The sequence below is a fragment of the Meleagris gallopavo genome, chromosome 7, assembly GCF_000146605.3.
Source record: "Meleagris gallopavo isolate NT-WF06-2002-E0010 breed Aviagen turkey brand Nicholas breeding stock chromosome 7, Turkey_5.1, whole genome shotgun sequence".
Taxonomy (NCBI): Eukaryota; Metazoa; Chordata; class Aves; order Galliformes; family Phasianidae; genus Meleagris; species Meleagris gallopavo.
In genome coordinates this window covers 23,122,370-23,144,535 of record NC_015017.2, presented here as the reverse complement: position 1 = coordinate 23,144,535, position 22,166 = coordinate 23,122,370, and the positions used below count along the sequence as shown (strand labels likewise).

Here is a 22,166-nt window from a genome sequence, read left to right as displayed (position 1 = left end):
CAGTGAGAAAATGCAGGAACATGTTGTTTAATCAAGCCTTGTCATTTGATAGGAATCCAATCACAGATGTACATATTCCAAAATACTTCGTTTTCGTATTATTTAGAGCTACATTCTACTCTCCTCACTTGTACTAGATGGCACCTAACTCCAGGTTTTTCCAGTTGATCTTAAAGGAGTAACTCAGAGAGGATGGAATAATCTCTCCTTCCATCTACTAGCCCAGAAACAAATGTAGCAGCCCTTCAGTGCATAAGCTCTTTTGCATAAACCCATAGTTTTCTCTTGTTGTAGCCAACTGTTAACTAACTCCTTTTTTTCCTATTTGTTTTCATCATTACATGCATTGTATCACACTGCAAGTTACATACCTTCCACCACCTTCTTTGCAGTTGGGACATGTGCAAGCTACTCGTCGCAGTCTTTTTCCCTCTTGATGTGGTTGGTCCCCTTCCTCATCTACCACCTGTACTCTCAAATGTGTTAGATCATTGGTATTCAATGTAGAATCACCACTGAGCTGCCACTCTTCTGGATCAGGCTCCTCTTCTTTAATCCTAATATCTGAAGAAAAGATGAAACACAGATTCGTAAGTAGCCCATTAACTAGATAAAGAAACCATAATGATCAAATCTTTTTACTGTTAAGAGTGTTATGTCAGTCAAATGTCAACATACTTTATTGCATACTGACATTGCTTCTGTGCCCCTCTAACCTGCAAAATATTTTAAAAGTTTATCTTGCTATACATTTCAAAGTTGAAGACATACTGTAACAAAGTATTAAACTTCAAATACGAACAATCCCTGGTACATAATGCTGTCACTTGGAGGATTCTGGTTGCCTAAAAGATAGGAAAACCTGAGGAACAAGAGGTTGGACAGAGGTTAAAAAAGTAAACGCATTAAAAAAGTAAATGCATTTTTCAGTTGATCTTGAGTAGCTAGTTATATTTCTACAGGACTTCTCAGTTAATGTGACATATAGACACCCTTTATACCTCATCTTTAAAATTTTTCAGTATGCACTGCAACAAATAAAATAAAACAATAAATTAAATAAAAAGTTTTGACCTAAAAAAAGACTAAGATATCTAAGGAAAACAAACAAACAAAAAAATCACTCCTTTGTCCCCTTATCCCCTTCTCATCTCAAATTTAAAGTAAAAGAAGAATAAGCAACTATTCATAGAGAAGAAAACTTTCAGGAAAGAATGTTGTTCAGCATTAGAAAGAAATAAAGTACAAACTACTTGAAGGTTATTTTGAGCTAGAAGGTCAACATAAGTCTTTGCACTTTCATGAATACAAAGGTCTCTCAAGTCTCAATTCAGAGGATGCATATTCACAAGCACATGAACTCTGCCTCTCCATTCCAAACAAGCATCTACATATTCCTAAAATAGTGCATACCTCAGGAAAAAAGAGAGTATTTTACAAGTCTTTCAACTCACCTCACCTAAAACATGGGTGGAAAAATCAAGTCCAAATCTAAAACTTACAAGTCCAGTCTGAACATTCAAACTAAGCATTTGTCCATCGAAAAAGTAGAAGACTACACTCACGTCATTAAAACACAAAACTCCGTGCTCTATTTTCTACCATCGCTATGATTGCACAGCTGAACATAAACATCACACAGCTTTTTAATTTGTAACATAAAATAAACAGAACAATCTCAATGAATAAGGGTTAAATATTGTATTTAATACCATCGACAGGTAACAAGCAGCTATCAGCAGTTGCTTGGAGCATTCTTTCTAAACAGCTACACAGAGCTACAGAGCACTTATTCTGTCTAACCCAAGAACCAATTACAATATCACAGTATCCCGTGAGACAACTATTTTAACGAATTTACATTCTAATTGGAACATCTTTTCCCCTTCAGAAACTCCTCTGGGTTCTCAGTGAGTACAAAGCCTAAATCTGTATTTACAAAAATAAATGAAAACAGTTTCTAAATGTCATTTTACGTAAAAAGCTGAACCCAGTCCCTTCTCAGTTCAGCACTATAGTTTGGTTTTGTTGTGTGTTTTTTTGTTTGTTTTTTTTTTTCCTCCAGTGAAGATGATTAGCCACTGCCAAACACTAGTACTAATGCAAGCCATGAAATGTTTGGATCTGTTCTCTTTTTTTTCTTCTTTTCCTTGAAGCTTCCAAGTAAAGACCATGCATCTTTCTGGATGCATTTAGAGACTGATTACTCTGCAAAAGTGACTCTATTAATAAACATGTAGGTTTTCATCCCTAACTCTAACTCCTCTCAAACACTGAAACCTTAACCGAGCACTGTGGCAATCCTAAACTCTTTCTGGTATCTGTGCCTCAGCTATCATCTCTACAATGAAGCTGAACAAATTGTATTATGAAACAACAAAAACTATGCTGGATCAGCTCATAAAAGACATCCTGTCTCTGTAAAGATGAGAAAATAAATTTATGATAAAACATGTAAAAAAACAGTAATTACCCAGCCAACCTTCCCAGTCACTTCCAGCACTCCTTTAGAGACAAAGGATGCAGCTACACAAAAACCGTGTTTGGTGCCAATAAGGCTTCAATCCACTCCTTCCTAACATCATAGACAGTCTTGCTTTTAATTGCATGTATGTATTAATTTGAAAATAAATGCGAGGCTTTGAGTTGTGGGAATCCAAAAGCTAGCACACTTACTTTTGCTGACTCTTTATGTATGTGTAGTAACATCAGCAGAACTACTGCAGAAAGCAATTGCGTTGTCCAAAGTCACCTGCACACTAACTGAGCTTCACCACTACACTAAGAAGCTCACCATTTCAGACTATCTTTCATGTGAAAGGTACAAATCTAACTCTTGAATCAACAGAGAAAAAGATGCTTATAAATACCTCAGAAGTGATATATTCTTAATAGGCACCAAGAATCCGAAGGAAAAAAAAAATAGACATTATTAAACATACCAATAGATGGACTTAAGGCATCTTCAGGAAAAGGTAAAAGCCTCACTGATTCTTATACAACTGAACACATAACAGGAATTCAAATACACTGAGGTGGTAAGGCTGTCAGCACAGGCCACTTCCAGCCTGCATGTGTGTGCCACCAAAACATTACCAGTCATCTCCGCACAGTTTTCTGGGACTAGATACATTGATCCCTAGCCTTATAACAAGCTCATGCAAGCACTGGTAACATCAAGGCAACTTTTGTTTTTTACCAATTAAACCCAGGCAAAAATGAAGGTCACATCTACCTTATTACAACTTATTTCTCTGCTTCCAAATTTCCACATGTCCGTGCTTCTTCATTAAGTTCCAGATCTAGCCCTAAATAAGTATAAAGGGGAAATTAAGCCAAAATACTGTTTCAACTGAGTTCTTGGTATCTGAAGAAGCTAGACTTGTTTCAGCTTTTACTTTCCTCTGATGGACAGAAATTGGGATTCTGCTGTACGCTCTCATTATGAAGGGACTATTCCATAATCACAGAACAGAGAGCTGACTACAATATGGAACAAGTCTAAGTGCATCTAGTGAATAAAAATAACTACAAGATTCATTTTCAGCACTTGAGAGAAGATTAACTAAACTGACAGGATGAAACTATGCAGGTGTAAATGCAGCTGTACTATTCTTGACTACATTTCAGCTTCGGTCATGCGGAAAGTCACTGCTGCCCACTGATACAGCCAGGTTGATGAAACTCAGTATAGAAGGCAGGAACTGCAGAAATAGGTAAGAAAAGCAGGAGGACACAGAATTCTGGATCAAATATTCCCTAAGTAAGAGTATTAGAAAGCTACTAGGGACAAATGACAGAATTGTCAGCAACAATTCAGAAAGTCAGAACTATTTGGTAAATATTCTGTTCTTTATTTACATGAAAGACAAATTATTGTCCTACCACTATCTAAGAATTCAATGCTTCCCACTGACAGAAAGTCAGCAAGGTGCTTAAAAAATAAAAAAACTACTAGAATAAATACTTAGTAACAGATCACCAGATTAGGATAATTTTCATTCAGCAATTTTAAAAGAAGGCTGAAGAGCTTTTTGCACTTTTAATTGGGAACCATGTGAGTGCTTCAGTAGCTTAGAAAAAAGGCTAGCACTGTGGTAACACTGTAAAAGGATAAACAAAGACTTAAGAAGCAGGGAAAGAATTAATGCCACTCTATATGGCATTTTGGGAACTAAGAGTTGCAGAAGTTATTGTTGTTGTTTTTAAATCGGTGATGACACCGTTCCTGATAAAACACACTTGAGACTTCTGCACAGCCAAGTGACTTATGAGGATAAAGTAAAACATTTAGATTAAGCAAATTTAACCACAAAATGTACATGGAATACATGGATTATAAAACAGCATGATGTTTAAATGCAAATTGAGAACTATCACTTTTGCATGACAGAGAATGAAGAGGACATATCACTGACAGTGCACATTTCTTCTTCCTTTCATCCTTAAAAATTACTACCTTTTGAGACAACATGCCTTTCACAAGCAGTATTTCCATGCTGACAGCCCATCTACAACTCATCATCCAAACACTGATGCATCAAGAACTCATCCTCATGAGGGCAACTGGAACTACAATCCTAGTGAGCACTCCTAGCATTATGAAAAGACTGACAGTGTCCTTGCTATAAAACTTCATGCACTTTTTTATGAGCCAGATGCACTAACAAGTTACCTTGAGAGATGAGAACTGAAGTATGTAAATCCTGTGAACGGGGTTAAAAGACAGGAAAACTGTACAGAACCTGAAGCAATGGACCTAAAATTATGAGACTGCACAAAGACAGAAAATGGGTTTCCAGCCTTCTTTTTAAGTTAAAGCAGCAGTAGAAATAAAACCTCTGGCCTCTGACTTGACAGTTACTTCCCATACATTTCCACAGGCTGAAGGGAGTTTTTCTCCTGCTTCATGATTAACTTGTCAAAAGGATATTTGAAAGGAATGAATATGTGAAGTTGAATACGATTTTGTTTTATGAACATCCTCAAATATAAATAGAATAGCCCAAAACAGACGTTGTTATATGAAAATATTTACTTAACATATTGCTTCAATTTACCTGATGGACTTCATAATCAAATTCAATTTCATGCTATCACCATGCCCTTCTCACTAAAGCTTGGCAGAAAGGATGCTTTAGAAGTAAAAAATGTGAAACTGAAAGTAAAATTTAAATAAAGTCATGAACCAAAAAGACTGAAAAACAGCCAGAAGTTCTAGAAGCCCATATAAAGCTATGCTTCAAGCAGCATTCTGCACTGTTTCACCAGAAGCACTAAAACAACGAAATGATAATCCCAGCCAATAAAATTGTAAATACTCTATTTTTAACTACGTTTGAGGGTTTACTGTTTAATCTAAACAGATGTTAGACCTCAGCCTCACAAGACACCAGCAGGTGAGAGAATGGTTATCTGTCACTTTAGCAACTACTCACATAGGCAACTATTTACCTAGAAAACTGCCTTTTTTCTTCTTTTTTTTTTTTCCAAATTTATAATAGCTAAATTATTTTACCGTGACTTCTGGTTCTGACAGGACTAGAATGAAGTCCCCACTACAAATAGCCAACTACTCCCATTCTCTATCAGTTGGTGTACACTGATCAACAGGCACGGCTATAAGCTTCACTGGCAGCAGGCAGATGAGTCCTTAAGCAGCTGCATATAATCCTGCGGTGTAAGAGCCAGGAAGAAAGACATAGAAATGAAGATCTGTTTTGCTGGGACATTTGAAGACAACTCTTGAAAGGGACTCCTCTGACTTTATTTCAACCACAGACCAACCTGGAAAACTGTAGTTTTTTATTTTCAAATAAATTAATCTTCCAGTTGGGTTGACAAGCAACAAAGTACCCTTTCAGGCCAATGCTACTTCTTTTCAGGTCACTTGCTCCTTTCTTCAGATGATACTGGAATAATCAAAAGGCATATTTAAAAGAAAAAAAGAAAAATCCAATCCAGCTTCTTACCAAAAAAAAGTGAACCAGTCTAGATCAGACCTGGTATAATTTAATTTTTTCAGGAAATATCCAATCAAAAAATCATGATTCAGTACATTAGTAAATTAGACACAATTACAATTAGATTTTTATTAACACTGCTAATTCTCTCGTTCTTGACCAAATTATTTCCAATCGCCAGAACTTACAGGATCAGAAACATGAAAACCAAGAGAATACATCTTAGTACCCTGTATTTTTCTGAAAGGAATGTTACTTCACATAAAATGTTTGAGGTCTAAATCTATAAATATAGCAATAAAAACAAATACCTTCCTTGAACAGGTGTGTTGCTAAAGAGTAACATGAACTGTGCTCTTAATGTCTGTTTTAGTTACAGACAATGCAATATTTTATTACAAAGTGCCAATAAAAGGAGTGGGCTAAGAAACACTTTTTTCCAGCTTCACTTCCTCCCAACACTGGGAAACCGAAGCCAAAAACCCAGTTATAACTAACCAATACCCTTCCCTTCACCACCTTACGAAAGCGCTAAGCACAAAGAGATGAAATATGAGCTCCAGTAAATGGTTTAAGATAAAACAAGCTCATGCAAGGTTTTTCCACACAAATTCAGTGCAATGAAAGTCTCTCTGTATAGACACCTGGTAAAACAGACATTTTGGTAGAAGGATAATTACCGGACATTTTTCAAAGAAAACTGTACATTTACAGGAGAAAACTATGAGCTTTGTATTAGGGCTGTGATGACTTTCCATTATGTAAGCAAAAGGTAGGCTCATGGGAACAGGATGTCCTCTACTGATGACCTGCAAAGCAAGGCTTGGAAGAACTCCTCTTGCACAAAACTACAGCTACCAGCATCTAAAACCAAACCTTCCGTTTTCACAGTCAACAGAGCAATCTATATTATTTCACTTTCAGATAATTACCAACCATCTCTGATCGAAGACTAGGAATATACTCGTTTTATTTTATCTTCAAGTAGAACATTTCTGCTAAATGAAAATAGAAGCTACAGCCTAACTGCATTTGTTATGGAATTACTATTTTCATTGGTATTTTTACACACACTTCACTGACACGGAGTAAGAATATACAGGGAAATCCTTCCCATCTTACTTCAAAACTTGTTGATAGTTTGCAGAAAAAGAGGAATCAAACTCTACCCTTTAGCTTTAACTTCCGTCATTCTGCTGTCCCTACCACACACCTTCCTCTTTCGATTTAAACTTAAAATTAGTTCTCACCATCCGTAGGTGAGAAGGGCAATGTATTTTCCTCGGGGAAAAAAAACAAAGATCACTATTTCCTTCTATTTAGCTAGTTATTCTTCAATCTGCAAAGGGGAGCCAGATCATGTTGTAAAAAAGAAGATGAACATCACTGAACAAAATTATTTTCTACAACCTTGATATAGACAAAATACCACATTCATATGGAAAAGATGCTGAAGGTCAGCCACTGTTCCTTCAGAAATGTGAGTTTCCAGTAATATAAAGCAGGGACCAATTAAATTCTCCCAAAGTTTATGAGATGGAAGTTCTAATACCTTCCAATCTGTGTATTTTCCCTACTTGTCTAGGAATAGTGTCACTAGAAATCTCAGCCCTATCTTTAATATAACCAGGTGTCTCTTTGGGCAATAATTTCTGCTACTCCTCTGTTGCTTCTGCACATTTAATCATATTTCATATATTCCATTTACTCACTTCCATTCACACGTGGAATTCTTTATAACACAATACAGTTCAGGAATGCCTGATGGAATGCCCTTGCATCTAATAAGGAACCAGCATTAAAACATTCTCAAGGAATGTGAGTAGACAAACTAATGTACACAGCCAGCTCAACTTTTTCTCATCTTTTATTTCCTCTCCGCTGTTCCTTTTTATCTTTACTTTCAAATTGATGCGCTTAACTCATAAACAATAACATTATACATATGATCTTATACCAAATATAGACCTTAGAAACAAAGTTCTCCTCCTCCTTGCATTTCATATTAGCCATAATGCCCTTTTTCCAAGAGACAGAAAAACATTCATCAGGGCTATCAAGTGCAATATGTGCTTTTTGTTACCTCATGGGTCTATACCTAACATCCCTGTAGGTAGTACCAAGGTGCAACAGAGACAAACCAAGAATTTCTGTGGTGTCCGCAAATAGAAAACTCATGAACTAAGATTACCCAGCAAAGTAAATGCTATTGGAAGCACATTCCTCTGTTTGGTGCTGTTGTCTAGAAGCCAATGAAGAGCAGGCTTATATAGGTCTGGGTAACTTCTCTTTGCTAAGTCCGTAATATAGAAGTCATTTCCACCAACAAAAAGTACTAGAAAGACATCCAATTATTATTTTACATTGCAAAGGGAAAAGCAAGCTTCTGATATTGAACAGCAATAACTACGTAAGTATTATAATAACTAATCTTAATTCATCAGCTCCTCTAGACATTTTTACTTAATGATGCATTCTGCTCACGTGCTTAAATAGGCATACAAAACAAAACATTTATACCTTATGGTAACATGCATGCTTCTGAACCGTAATGCGCCAGAGCTTTAGAACACATAATTATAATTAAATAGTGATTCCCAGACTACTTTGTGCAGTATTTCCCTCCAAAATTACTTCTACTACTCACTCGGTCCCTCATAACTAAGCTGATCAAAACTCCACAATGATGGGATTAAGTGGCTTCTGATACAACAAGTCTTGAACCTCTCTTATCACCTATTATTTCTTTTAGGTAGCTGTGCTCTGAAGTTCAAAATACACTATATCGCATTTATGAAAAATAAACATACATGTTTATTCTTTCATTGCATTACCAACCTCCTGTTTTATGAAAACCACATTTGTTAACTGCTTAAAGAGAAAAAACATGCTGTGAGGCTCATCATTAGCAGCTGTACATTCTGAAACATAATGAAAGTAAGCAGTACTGGAATTTCATATACGTTCTTAAGACAAGTTCTTTGATATTCACATGCTCGTTTCACTTCTGCTTACATGAGTTTTGTACATCCTGGTTATGCTGACAGTAAGTCAACAGGAAATGAATTTAACAAAATGTTATATTAAGAGCCCCTCAGAGGGGCCACAAATTTTCAGGAAAAAGAACGCAAACAAGTATTTGCATTTTCCATGGAAACTTCACCTTTTCAGTAGAGGTACACTGAAGACACTGCTGCCCTGGAAGTGTGGTTGATAGTCAGGTTTCCAGCACTTAAATTTAGCACCCACATTTTCTGCATTGTGAGACTCAGAAGTACAGCGTACTAGAAAGTGCACTTAACTAATAAGAACAGTTAAGAGTTACAGGAGTTTCTGCTAAAAGAAGTGGAGTGGCATCATCATTATAACTGTTTCTTACGGAACGGCATTTTCAAAATACAATCTATCATTACTTTAACCCACCGTACTTCGCAGGTTTCTGCAGCAAAACGTTACAATTATCATCATTCAAACCAACTACATACAATAATAAAAAACAATTTTCTGCAAAAAGCAAAAAATAAATACCTGCAGGACTGCCAGCATTTTCTCCTTGATGCAGCTGAATACCAGCAGAATCTATAGAGTTTACTGTAACTGTCTGTAGATTTGGCAACTGAGCAGTGCTTAGACTAACAGGAGTTGATGTCAGTGCCCCACCTGCTGCAACTTGACCAAGAGTGAGAGTCTGCACAGGGGTTAGAGTTATTTGTTGACCAGGTGCATTCTGAATTTGCAGGTTCTGCAAATTCTGAACTCCTTGCACTTGAAATGTCTGCCAGGTTATCTGCCCAGAAGGGGTCACTGTTTGTGCCTGAATTAAAAAAGTTCCGGGATTCAGCTGCAGTTGAAGATTCTGAAGAGCCTGTGGAGATATACTCTGACTTGCTTGCACACCGTGGATTGTCTGTTGCGCAATACCTTGTACAATCTGGGCTTGACTGGTTGGCTGCTGAGACTCTTGAAGCTGTATGTGTTGTACAATTGGCTGCGCTGTGGAGACCTGAATATTCTGAGCCTGCGTATCATCAGAGACTGATGTCTGAATGTAATTTCCCTGAAGATCAGAACTGTGAACTTGACCACTAGTTGTGGTCAGGTTGTTTGCATTTTGTTCCAATATACTTGAACTGTCTATGGTAACGGGCAATTGTGATGAAGATGATGTTGGCACAAATAAGTCATTATCAGTGGCGGTTTCTGTAATTTCGGGAGAAACTTGCTCACCAGTCCTTTCAGAAGTATCTGAACTATCCATGGCCTGTCCAGTATTTATCAAGTGCCCATCTGCATTAATGCCTGCTGTCATGGTTTGAGAACCACTGCCAAGTCCCAGAGAATCTAGATCAACACTATTGATGGGTACAAAAGTAATATTTCCTGGCAGTCCAAGAGGGACGTTAGCAACTACTTGTGCTTGGCCAGGAAAAGACGAACCACCAATTGCAACTCCCTGAACCTGGACTTGACCAGACTGCGACAAGATATTCTGAATATTAGTTGAAGGTGATCCAGAGGCAATGATGGTTTGATTAGAGCCAGGAATGATCTGAATTTGACCGGTTTCTTGATTTATACTGCTATTATCAGAAGAGGCTGCAAAGCCCAGTTGAACTTGCTGACCGTCCGCTGTCTGGATCTGGGGTATTACTTGGTACTGAACGTTAGACACTGTACCATTCGACGAATCTGATCCTGGTGCAACAGAAAAGATTTGTTGATTTTGCAAACTCTGAATAGGAAGGACATACTGCCCACTTGAAGTTACTGTGGCAGCACCTGGAATCTGTACTATATTACCAGCTTCATCCTTTATAGTGGCAGGAGCTGCAGACAAGACCTCCCATCTATTTGGAGTTCCTGCTAATTGCACAGAAGCCAAATCCCCTGTCTGAACAAAAAGAAAAAAGAAAAGAAAAAAATTAAAACGAGAGACATACAGATTACACGCTAGAACAATCATGCAATTTAATACTAGAGATCAATATGCTACCAAAAAACATGCAGTGAAACCCATGTAAACAACAGCAACAGGATTAGAACTACAAAATACAGATTCTGTAAGCGAGCTAGTACCTAAGTTGGGGTAACCAACCTGTGATTCATGAGCTGCATGTAGCTCACAAGCAGATGAAATGCAGCGCCTGTGCCGTGGCTACATCGGGTGACCAGCAGCAGGGTTACTCTGTATGGGGACTGCTGGGTAATCCAAACCGCTGGCTGTGGGAAGAAGGGAGCTGGCAGGGGCTGCTGAAGATGCCATCACCACTTTGCCCTGGGACTCAGCTGCTCTTCTTGCCTAGCCTGACACCCACTGCACAGCAGAGGAGGCATTCTTGCGAAGCCAGCATTGCCTCTATTGCCTAGAGTTCCATTGCCTTTTGAATCTGAGTTATATATATTTGTGCACACTGCGACTCAGCAACACAGAGTGTTAGGAGGTAACTTAAGTCATACGGTTGGAAAGCTTGTTATGCATAACACAAAGTCTTAGTATTTATAAGCTTACATGAATTATTGTTTCACTATGCAAAAAGGCCTCTAAAATTACAGATTTTTATACCGAAATCACGGTTGGATTAGACATAAATATCTGTTTGAAAGAATAGAAAAGAAAAATCTATCTTTGTTAATTCAGAACAATAGAAGTCAACGTTTCAGAACAGATCCCCAGATGGCGAAAGTTTAAAGAACCTACAGATTGATGTAGTATGTTTTTGCTTCTTATTCAGTAAAAGAAAGATAAACTTAGCAAAGCAGTTTTTTCAGAATAAAATATTTAGACTGAACTTCCTGCAATGCTTAGCACAGATTTGTGTAGTCAGTCAACTTGGTATTGTAAACAATGGATTTTAAAATTCGTGTTTAAGTTTTTCCTCATCTGTACTATTGCACCATAGTAAACCAATGGAATAATTTAACATTTAGCAAAAAGAACTTGTCTTAAAACTCATTACACTTTAACTGCTAAACAGGTTTTGTCTCCTTGGCAGAGCCCACAGTACACAGAAAGAAAAGCTCTATCTTGTGCTCCTGCACCGATCCCATGATCACTGCTGTTCAGCAAGTTACCAGAGCGTATCGCAGCTTCCTTCTAAAGCTGCATGCCAACTTCCTTTAGAATAAAACCTGGGTGTGCAAAAATTTAGTATACAGCTTATCCTTCTCTAATATGGCGCCGAGATTTAATTTAGCCAGCTAGAATGAATCCCGTGGCATGCAACAGATTGAATTTACTCCACAAGGCATGTAGGGACGTCGCTAGTTTCACTTTCTTATCCTGCTCTGAACTGCAATGCCAAAATGTTTACATATACACAAAATACTTCTTAGGCTAAAGTATTTATTAAAAAATTGCCAAGTGCAGTCAAGCTAACTTCTTTTCCAATAAGGAAATCCACCATCTTGGTTCTAAATTCCTCAAGAGCAATACAAATAATAATTTTCCATAAAGAAAAGAACACAAGCCTTTGTTTTGCCCTGAAAGATACATACAGTCTTTCAAGTAGTTTCTTAGACACAGCATCACCAAAACAAAACTGATTTTATAGCAGACGGTGGGAGAAAAAAGCGGTGGGGTGGGGGTTGTCTTGGTAATCTCATTTTACTATTTTCTTTTCCTCTTACACTGATCAGCCTTTCCTTGGAAGAACACATTTTCTATGTCCTTTAGCATTTTAATTCTCATGATCTAGAAGATTACAAAAAGAGTTCTGCAATATTCCATACCACACCATCCCATCTAGACAAACGCATTTTCTTCTACTACCACATTAGCTTTATTATCTTGTATTTATTATTATTTGCACACAGGTACTGGTTGCTGAAAGACTGCTAAGAAAGTTTGTAACTAGTCAGTCCACTAGCATATAAACATTAACTTTACTACAAGGATTTTTATAAAGCATTGAAAGACCCATAGAAGTCATAGGTAAACAGCATTCAGAAAATATGGAAAGCAAAAATATGACTATATGTTTAATGCGTGTTATTATAAAATAAATGTGATACATAACGTGCTGATATTAACTGTCAGAATAAGTGAGAAATAATTAGTAATAGGAATGTACAACGATGTACAATGGCTGCTACGAAAGTAATGTCTTCTATTTTATCATGTTAGCCCACAACATCAGAACTGGATGTGGGTGGTGTGGCAGTAGAGATTGAACCATCCCACCAATATCCCATTACAGTTGTTGCCATGTGACAGATGGCAGCAGAGGGGCAGTCTGACAAAATGGCATCTGACATTGAAGTTTGTATGAAATGGATGTGTGCCACTGGATTCTTCTGCGAAGAAAGGTTTGCACCCACTGACATTCATCATTGTTATGGAGAGCAAACAGTGGATGTGAGCACAGCGAGGTGGTGGGATGGTGTGCACTTCAGCAGCAGGAGACAGCGGGTCCACTCTGCCAGTGCAGATTTTGATGAGCACAACATGCAGGCTTTTGTTCCTGCCTAGTGAAAATGCATAGCTGATGGAGATGACTATATTGAAAAATAGTGTTTTGTAGCTGAGAATATGCTCTACCAAACAGTGTTATTGTATTCTTTGTATCTGTTGTAGTTCCCATGGAAATAAACTGGAGGCATTACTTTTGAAGTTACCTATGTAACTCCTTGCTGATTTATGAGTAGATACAACCAGATGCTGAATGTTTAGGTGGAGTGACTTAATAAACAACAGCATGTTTGTACACTTTTAAAGGGAACCTGTATCCTTCACAGTACAGAAATGATCTACTTCATTCTTCCCCTCCTCCCCAAACACGTGTTGATTTCCATACCCCCACTCAATGGTCTCTAGCCTTTTCACCATGGTGACACATCTTTTCTCACCTTTTTGAGATATTGTGAAATCTTTCCCCAAGTGGAGAATTTAAGGCTGGTCACGCACCTGGATATGAAGCTACTGGCATTTCATGCATTATGTGTAGCATAATACAGTTGTTCACACGCTGTCCTTAGAGCTGTCTGTATCGGAGCCTACCAGAAGAATCATGAGGATGGGGCAAAAAGAGGGTGAGATTTTCAAGAAATGATCTGCCAGCTATCAAAATTGCTAGTATTACAGCTGTATGATGGAAAAGAGTATTTGAAGATGATCTCTAACCTCAACTGGTCATCAACGTGCAGCAACAAGTAGGGTTGTTATATCTTTTCTCAAAGATTACTGGGCTAGTAGGACACTTCTTGGATTCATCTTTGGGGTCATCCTTCATTGCATCCTCAAGCAATTAAAAATTATTGTAGTAACTCAAAGTTCTACTACTGAAGTATAAGCAGCAACATTTGCAGCCCGCTCACTCATCCTCACAGCACTCGTAAAAAAAAAAAAAAAAAACAACTTGTTTCCTTGCTGTCTCTCAGCCACCAGTGAAAAATACTTTAAGAGAACAGATAAAGCAACAGCTCTTTTCCTTATCAGCTGATACTCAGGCAGCAGTTACTGCAGCTGTTCCTTTAAGAGAAAGCTGAGCAGTGGCAATCCATGCCCTGTGTGCCAAGAGACAGGAAAGGGACCCATGCAAGTATCAGAACCAGCACTGCTCAGACAACTGGGAGAGAAACTGGGAGCAACTGGGAGCTCACTAGAAGCAACATCAGGAAACAACAAACAGCAACAGAGCAAGAGAAGCCGGAGCAAGGCACAGGAAGAATTAAAATCAAGTGATATATCCACCTGAAGAAAAGTCAAGTACCACCAAAGAACAGAAAGCACAACTGCTGTTCAGCACGTCTCTGGCTCTTTAACAAGCTTTGTATCATCTCTAGGTGGTAGAACAAAGGGATCTCTCTGAGCCAGAATTGTCATGCCTGAAGAATTGTCTTGTTCGTTTATTTTTTTTATTTAAGAGAAAATTAAAGCAGCATTAAGTCAAGTGTTCAAGGAGATCAGAAAAACAAATACAGAAGATAGGATACTTCTAAAAAGTGCCCTAAAGCATGCTGACGGAACTTGAGGTAAAAATATAAACCTGTAAAAACTGTAAAAATATAAAAACATCCTTCACCAAAGTAAAGTCACACCAGTCCTCACAGGGATATGTTATAGGCAGCTGCATTTCAACAGGCCAAATGTGCCACATTTTAATTGCAGACAATGTGTCTTGCAGCCAAAGAGCCCCCAGGTTTATCTGTACGGATCTGTGACGGATTGCCCTTTCCTGCAGTTTTCGCAGAGTCACCGTAGCCCTGTTCAGACTTAAAATAAAAATATGGGCACAGCAAGCAAGCAGAGGTAGACAGATGAGTCAGGAGCTCCTGAACATTTAAAAACCATGTGCCTAATGAACAAGATTGGCCAGTGCCTCATCCAAATTATAGTTTTGTGAAAGAGTAAGGGCTCTAATGCAAAAGTTTAATGTGTTTACCAAGCTACAGTAAACTATCTGTGCATTCTTGGGTTATTACAAATATAAGATAAAATACACTTGCTTCAACTCTGTCATTAAGCTATGAGCTAATACGTTCTATCTTGCCTTAGGTTAAAAACACGCTCAACATCAGTTACTGTGGTTCAAATGACACAAAGCTGCTAGTTAAAGCAAATTAATTCTGTTGTATGTTTCAGAAGCACTCAATTCAGAGAAATACATTTTTCCAAATCAAAACTTCATAGAGAATCAAAGGGAAAAAAATATTACTAGGGGCTGATTTAAAAAATTTTTTTCTTTTTTTCTAAATAACAATCCCTATCCGCTGAAACACATTTAAAATTGTGTCTCACGTAAGGAAGGTTCACATTATTTTGCTTAAGATAGACAACTGGGTTCAAAACATTCAGCAGTTTTGTTTTTATCACCAGAAGTCCAGAACCTGTTTAAATTAAGACAATCCCTGACATTAGCAGAAACTAGAACATTTCAGTATAAAGGAATGAGACACGGCAACAAGGCACCAGTTCTGAGAAGATTGCATGTAAATTCATTTAATTATTAATATCTATATATGTATTAACACCCATGTAACTGCATACCAAATAGAACTCTGAGTAGAATTTTGCATGAAATTCTCCTCATGCTTTCAAGCTCAGCCAAATCAGAAAGGTGATAAAGGACTTTGGGTCAATCAGCTCAGCTTAACTACTAGGAAGGCAATGGAACAAAAAACCCTGAAAACCATTTCCAAACACAAGAACAAGGTGATCAGAACAAGTGAGCTGGGTCTTACCAAAGGGGAAACAATGCTTAATGAACTAATCTGACAGCCTTCTATGATGAGATGACTGGCTTGGCAGATGAGATCTGGCATGGGTACGAAGACCCTTGCCCCATTATATCCTCATAGACAGCCTGATGAAGTACAGGCTAAACAAACATATAGTGAACTGAAAATTTGCATTGCTGGGTTCAAAGAGCTGCTACCAGCAGCACAAACATAAGCGTGGGGTCTGGTCACTGAACCCCAGTGGGGTCACGACTGGCACCAGTACTGCTTCAGTTTTTCACCAAATTACCTATCTGATGAAACAGAGTGAACCTTCAGCAAGCTTGCAGTTACAGAAGTGGGTAGGGTGGGTGATACATGAGATGGTTCAGAGGGACTTCAACAGGAGAGAAAATTGGGCTGGCAGAAGCTCCGGGAAGTTTAACAAAAGACAAAAAGAAATGTGAAATCCTGCACCTGGGAAGGAATAACTCCATGCACCAGAACAGGCTGTGGGCCAACTGCCTGGAAAGCAGCTTTGCAGGAAAAGACGTGGAGACCCTGGTAGATGCATTCATCATAAGGCAGTAACATTTCTCTGTAGCAAAGGTGGCCAATATCACCCTGCACTTCATCGGAAGGCACAGGGCCAGCAAGTTGTGGAAGGTAATCTGTCAACACTGGTAAAACCCAGTTCTTGACTCCCCAGGGGAAGAAAGGGATGGTCATAGTGGTGCAAGTCCAGCAAAGGGCCACAGGGATGATTTAGGGTGGAGTATTTGATGTACAAAATCCAGATGAGAAAGCTGAGGCTGTTTAGTATTTGAAAGAGAGAAAGTGTGTGTGTGTGTGTGAGATCTTAGCAACGTTCATAAATATCTGATGGGAGGATATAAATACAACAGAGCCAGGTTCTTAGTGAAGACCAGTGAAAGGACAAGAGGCAATAGGCAGAAGTTAAAATATAAGGGAATCTGTTTGAAGAACTGCTTGTTTTTTTTCCACTGTGATGATGACCAAACAGTACCAAAGGTTGCCCTGAGAGGTTGTGAAATCTCCATCCTTGGAGATATTCAAAAGCCAATGGACACAGCCCTGAGCAATCTGCTGACAATGACAATGATTTCAGCAAAGAGGTTGGACCAGACAACATTCAGAGGTCCTTCCCAACCTCAACTGTTCTAGGAAATGCTTCTGTGAAATCTCTTCCCATGTGAGCTTAAGAATCAGTGAGAACTTTTCGTTTTATGCTGTTTTTAAACATGGAAATGTTTTAAAACATACTTTTATACTTCCTCCATAAGTGCAAAGAAGAGTAAAAAATCAATTTTTAAGAGCCTTGTTAAAGTTCTGGCAGAAGAACTTCTATACTTGGTTCTGACCTAACATTTCTAAGACATAATTGGAAGAGACAGATAAAAGAACATTTTAAAAGGTGAGAGTTTCTGGACAGCAGGAAAGGAACAAAATAGTTAGCAACACATGGATATTGAAAAAATTGGGGCTTCCTCAAAATATGAAATATGATACAGGCCAGAGAATTGAGAAGTATGGATAACTAATGCACAGTATTCATCCATATTTTTGCCCAGTGCAAAGACCCTCATATTTCTCTCTCATATCAGTACTACCACTATGTCCATCTAGAATGAGACTAAGCCAGTTGCTTCTCAAATAGTTAAAGTAATGTTATAAGGCAAAAATAAACTGGAATTCCAGATTTGCGTTAATTTCTATGAAACACTAATAATCAATTCTAAAGCTGAAGATATGCCAAAGCAGTCTTATAGCACTCCTTTATTTGCAAAGGATACAAAGAAATGCATTGTTTACAGCACAGAAAAGATACTTTTCTTCCCCATATTGCTAATTATTAACCTCTCCAATTTTTTTCTACATCCTGTTGGTACATGACAGTACATATGAATCATTCTCTACCTTTTTTTGAAAAATAAGTTTAATAAATCAGTGCAGCCCACAGCGCACTGTTAGCAACCACCTACCACAACTGGGGCAGTCAACTCTGACAGCTCCTATTCTTTGGAAGCTGTCAGGGCCAACAGCTTTCTCTGCCAGCCTGCCACTTCCAGCCCTCACAACGTACACTCCCGTTAATCTTGAACTCTTATCCTCACCTATCTCAGCCATACCCAGCACTGCTGTAAGAATGACCCTTGGGAGTTCAAAAGCATCTCTTTTGCCTTGCATTGCAATAGAAGAGCACAACACCATCCCAACTTTGCAGCTTCTAAAACAATCATCTGGTCGCCCCAAAACCATTCAAGTGATCATCTTTGTTAGACTGAAATTTTAGAATGTTTTCTTTTTTTCTTCTCTCTGCATGGTTCTACCATTTTCTGCATTGCTTCGTCTTTTCACCTAATTTTAAAATCTCCATAAATGTTTCAACTGGAACTAAACTATAATATTTATAACTAAATGAAAAAGAAACCTAAATATTAATATTTAAGTAGAATTATTTGTCAACAATAAACAGTGAAAAAACAAATCCCAAGCTAAAGCCTCCCAGGCTTCAAAGTCCCAACAGAGAGGGTCAAAATACATGAGCTGTCATTTCTAGGTCAGCCAGCAGGGCACCCCATCCTAGCAAGACTTTTCCATGCATCAGCAGGCAGCAGTATTCCAGGGGAAGCTTCCATAGCAAGCATTTGACAAACCCTGGACACAGCAATACACAACTGAGGAAAAGATTCCCAGGTCACAGCAGGCCACAAACTTAAGGCCATCCACATTAAAATCAAAACTAAGCAGGCAGAACACAAACCACTGGTGACAGATGACCACGGACAGGGCAAATCACAGCTGCAAAGCCAAAGCTGATAGACAGAATCACAGAATCACACAGAATCACAGGGTTGGAAGGACCTCAAGTATCACCAATCTCCAACCCCCCGCCACACGCAGGGCCACCAACCTCCACATTTAACGCCAGGTCAGGCAACCGAGGGCCCCATCCAGTCTGTTCTTGAACACCTCCAGGGACAGGGCACCCAAAACCTCTCTGGGCAGCCTGTTCCAGCACCTCACCACTCTCTCTTCCCCCTGAACTTCCCCCTGACATCCAACTGAAATCTCCCCTCCCTCAACTTAAAACCATTTCCCCTTATCCTGCTGTTATCTACCCTTTCAAAGAGTCGATTCCCCTCCTCTTTGTAGGCTCCCTTTAGGTATTGAAAGGGTGGAATGAGGTCACCCGCTGAACAAGCCCAACTCCTTCAGCCTATCCTCATAGGGGAGGTGGCTCCAGTCCCCTGATCATCTTCGTGGCCGTCCTCTGGACCCTCTCCAACAGCTCCCTGTCTTTTTTGTACTGGGGGCTCCACACTTGGACGCAGTATTCCAGATGGGGCCTCACAAGAGCAAAGGGGGACAATCACTTCCCTGTCCCTGCTGGCCACCCCTCTTTTTATGAAGCCCAGGATACCATTTGCCATCCGAGCTGCAAGGGCACACTGCTGGCTCACGTATAGACTGTGATCTCCATCAACAAAGACGACCAACAATAACGCCTGCTAATTTTTTGTCATCTAAAAGTAAGCATAGCTCTAACCAGAACCCTAGGCAAAGCTGAAACCCTTGTTAGCTAGAAAAGACCTCTCCAGCTCACAGAAGAGATTTAATTCTCTCAACTATCTTCTTCCCTTGCTTTCCATACCAAGCAGTTGTCATTTTCATTAGCCTTTTTTTTTTTCTCCACACTAATCCTTCCAGTGCCATGACAGTGGTGTCCAACAGGCCTGGACTCAGGTACAAACAGAGAATCACAGAATAATTTCATTTGGAAGGGACACAATAATTTCATTCTGAAGGTCACACAGACCAGCCCCCAGACCCAAAGCAGACACAGCCACTTTAGCTCCAGCTCTTTCCGAAATCCCAGACACGTGATATTCCCTGCATTCCTATGGGAGTTTTGTTGTTGCTTTTAAATCACCCTCCCAGTCTCTTGGGGAACAGCTGCAGCATACCATTTCAGCCAGGAAGGCAGCGTGCAGTAAATGGCTAGTCCAGCATACTGGCTCCAGCCTCACTGTTTCCTACCAAGTGAATGTCAGCAAAGCATTAAGAAAATAACCCTACAACGCAGCACTGCTATCCTTATACATAAAAACTCTTTAATTGCTTCTAGAAGCAAAGCCTACTCATTTATCTTCTCCAGTTTATAGCTTAAGAATTCTACCAGACATTCAGCAGTTGGGACCACAACCCAGGTCTGAAGATTCTGGGAAAGAATTGTCACCCAGTTGCCAAGTTCGGCACCATCACCCATACCAAACTCACCCACCTACGGTACTGGGGAAGGGATGGCCACCACAAATCCCATGAGGACAACGCATCTGTGCCCAGGCTTGCAAATTTCATTTTCCCTACAAATTATGAGGTTACCTCAATTTAAGCCTGTTAAGCTCCTTCCTCTATGTCCTAACTCCCTGTAAGTTACATTCTGGAGATGAGAAATATCTGTATGCCACCGAATCCCTTTTGTTATTCTGTTTTTCACAAGGAAGATGTTTCAGAGATTCATTCACTCACTCCCCTCCCTTAATTAAGGTCATTTTCATTAACTCCAGTGTCCAGTTCAGCTACTGTTGGCACCTCCTTCAATTTATATTTAGTGTCCATTAAAATATTTTGAGTCATTCACGAGAAACGTAGGAGAGAGAAATCACTAGAATGGTATAACCTAACTCACAGCAGGTTTGCTGGAGAGGCCTATCTGCATGTATGGAGAGCAGTAAGACTGTATTAGTATCATTTCTAACCAATATTTTGATCTCTCCTAAATTGTTCCTGCCTGGCCCTGTAAAGTCCCTTATACGTAAGCATAACGACAGGAATATAGAAGTGCCACTTCAAAACCTGATCACCCACTTTGCACCACCAGGAACTATTTGTCATATCCTGTTCTGGTACCTTCAGACCATGGTACCATGCCAAACAATAAACCCATCCTCAGGATGCACAATTCCAGCTTTCAAATGAGAACAATCTTAAGACAGAAAAGCAAGGAAAAGAAAGCAAGCTACCACTTCAGCATCATTCATTTTCTAATGTGTGTGTTTCTGCAAGAGACAGAGCCAACATCCACTCTTGTGCATCTGCTATTATGAAACAAAATTGAAAGCCAAAAATTAAAAGGCAAGTGCTTAAGCACATAAACAAGCTCAGAAAAAGTACGTTTGAAAGGAGGCAAAAATTCCATTTTCAAGTTCCACTATTAGACTACAACATGCTGCATGCCCTCGGACAACCACCTTCAGTTTCCCTTCACATACAATAGACTGTAACACAAAGATGAAAACAGTATTCTAACAGTTAGCACTTGAGCAAGCTGAACTCCGTCACTGACATTTTGATGTTTCAAATAAATAAATAAATAAAGTGCTGCCAAAGGCACGTGGTCCACCACCTTCGCAGGCTTTTTTGCTCCCATTTGCACAACCCTGAAAACTGAGACCACAAACCCCTGAAAGGCTGTTGTACAGCGAGTTAAAAAAAGAACTGGAAATTTGCCTTAAGAGAAGAAAAGAAAGGGGAAAATGAGCATTTTTGCTGGTTTTCCTTGTAAGCAAACAAGCAAAAAGCCCTGTAGAGGTAATATATGCAATCTCCCAGATACAAGGCCAAATGAGGCTCTATCACAACGTTTTTACAGACATTTAGCACTCTCCCTTTTACATACCGACATCTTTAGATACCGTGTATTTTAACATGCCCCACCTCTGCTAACCTTACGAGCCTAAGCCAAAAAGAGAGAATAGGTCGACCGATTGAGGAAGAAGCGAGCTTCCATCAGGCTTTTGTTACCGAGACGCTAACCTAGCCCACACACGGACACATCCCTAGGTGCAAGCTCCATCTCATCGCGCACAGTCCCAAGGTCATCGCGGCTCCTTCAGAGCAGACGGCACAGAAAGATAAGGACGGAAATTCGGTTGGCGATAGGAGGGACCGCATGGTAACCGCGTCTCGAAAACACAGCGTCGACACAGGAAGCAGCTCTCCGCCGCCGCGCTGGTTCCTAAC

General features: G+C 39.3%; 1 protein-coding gene across 1 annotated transcript; it reads right to left on the bottom strand.

Annotated features, from left to right (window-relative positions):
• Positions 1 to 322: 322 nt before the first annotated feature.
• On the bottom strand, positions 323 to 21,828 carry SP3 (Sp3 transcription factor). The gene is made up of 4 exons (XM_010713841.1): positions 21,823 to 21,828; positions 19,054 to 19,098; positions 9,492 to 10,854; positions 323 to 564 (listed from the first exon to the last, which is right to left on the bottom strand). Exons 1-4 carry the CDS (start codon positions 21,826 to 21,828, stop codon positions 338 to 340), a joined length of 1,641 nt encoding a protein of 546 aa, XP_010712143.1. The 3' UTR covers positions 323 to 337.
• Between the last annotated feature and the right edge of the window lie 338 nt (positions 21,829 to 22,166).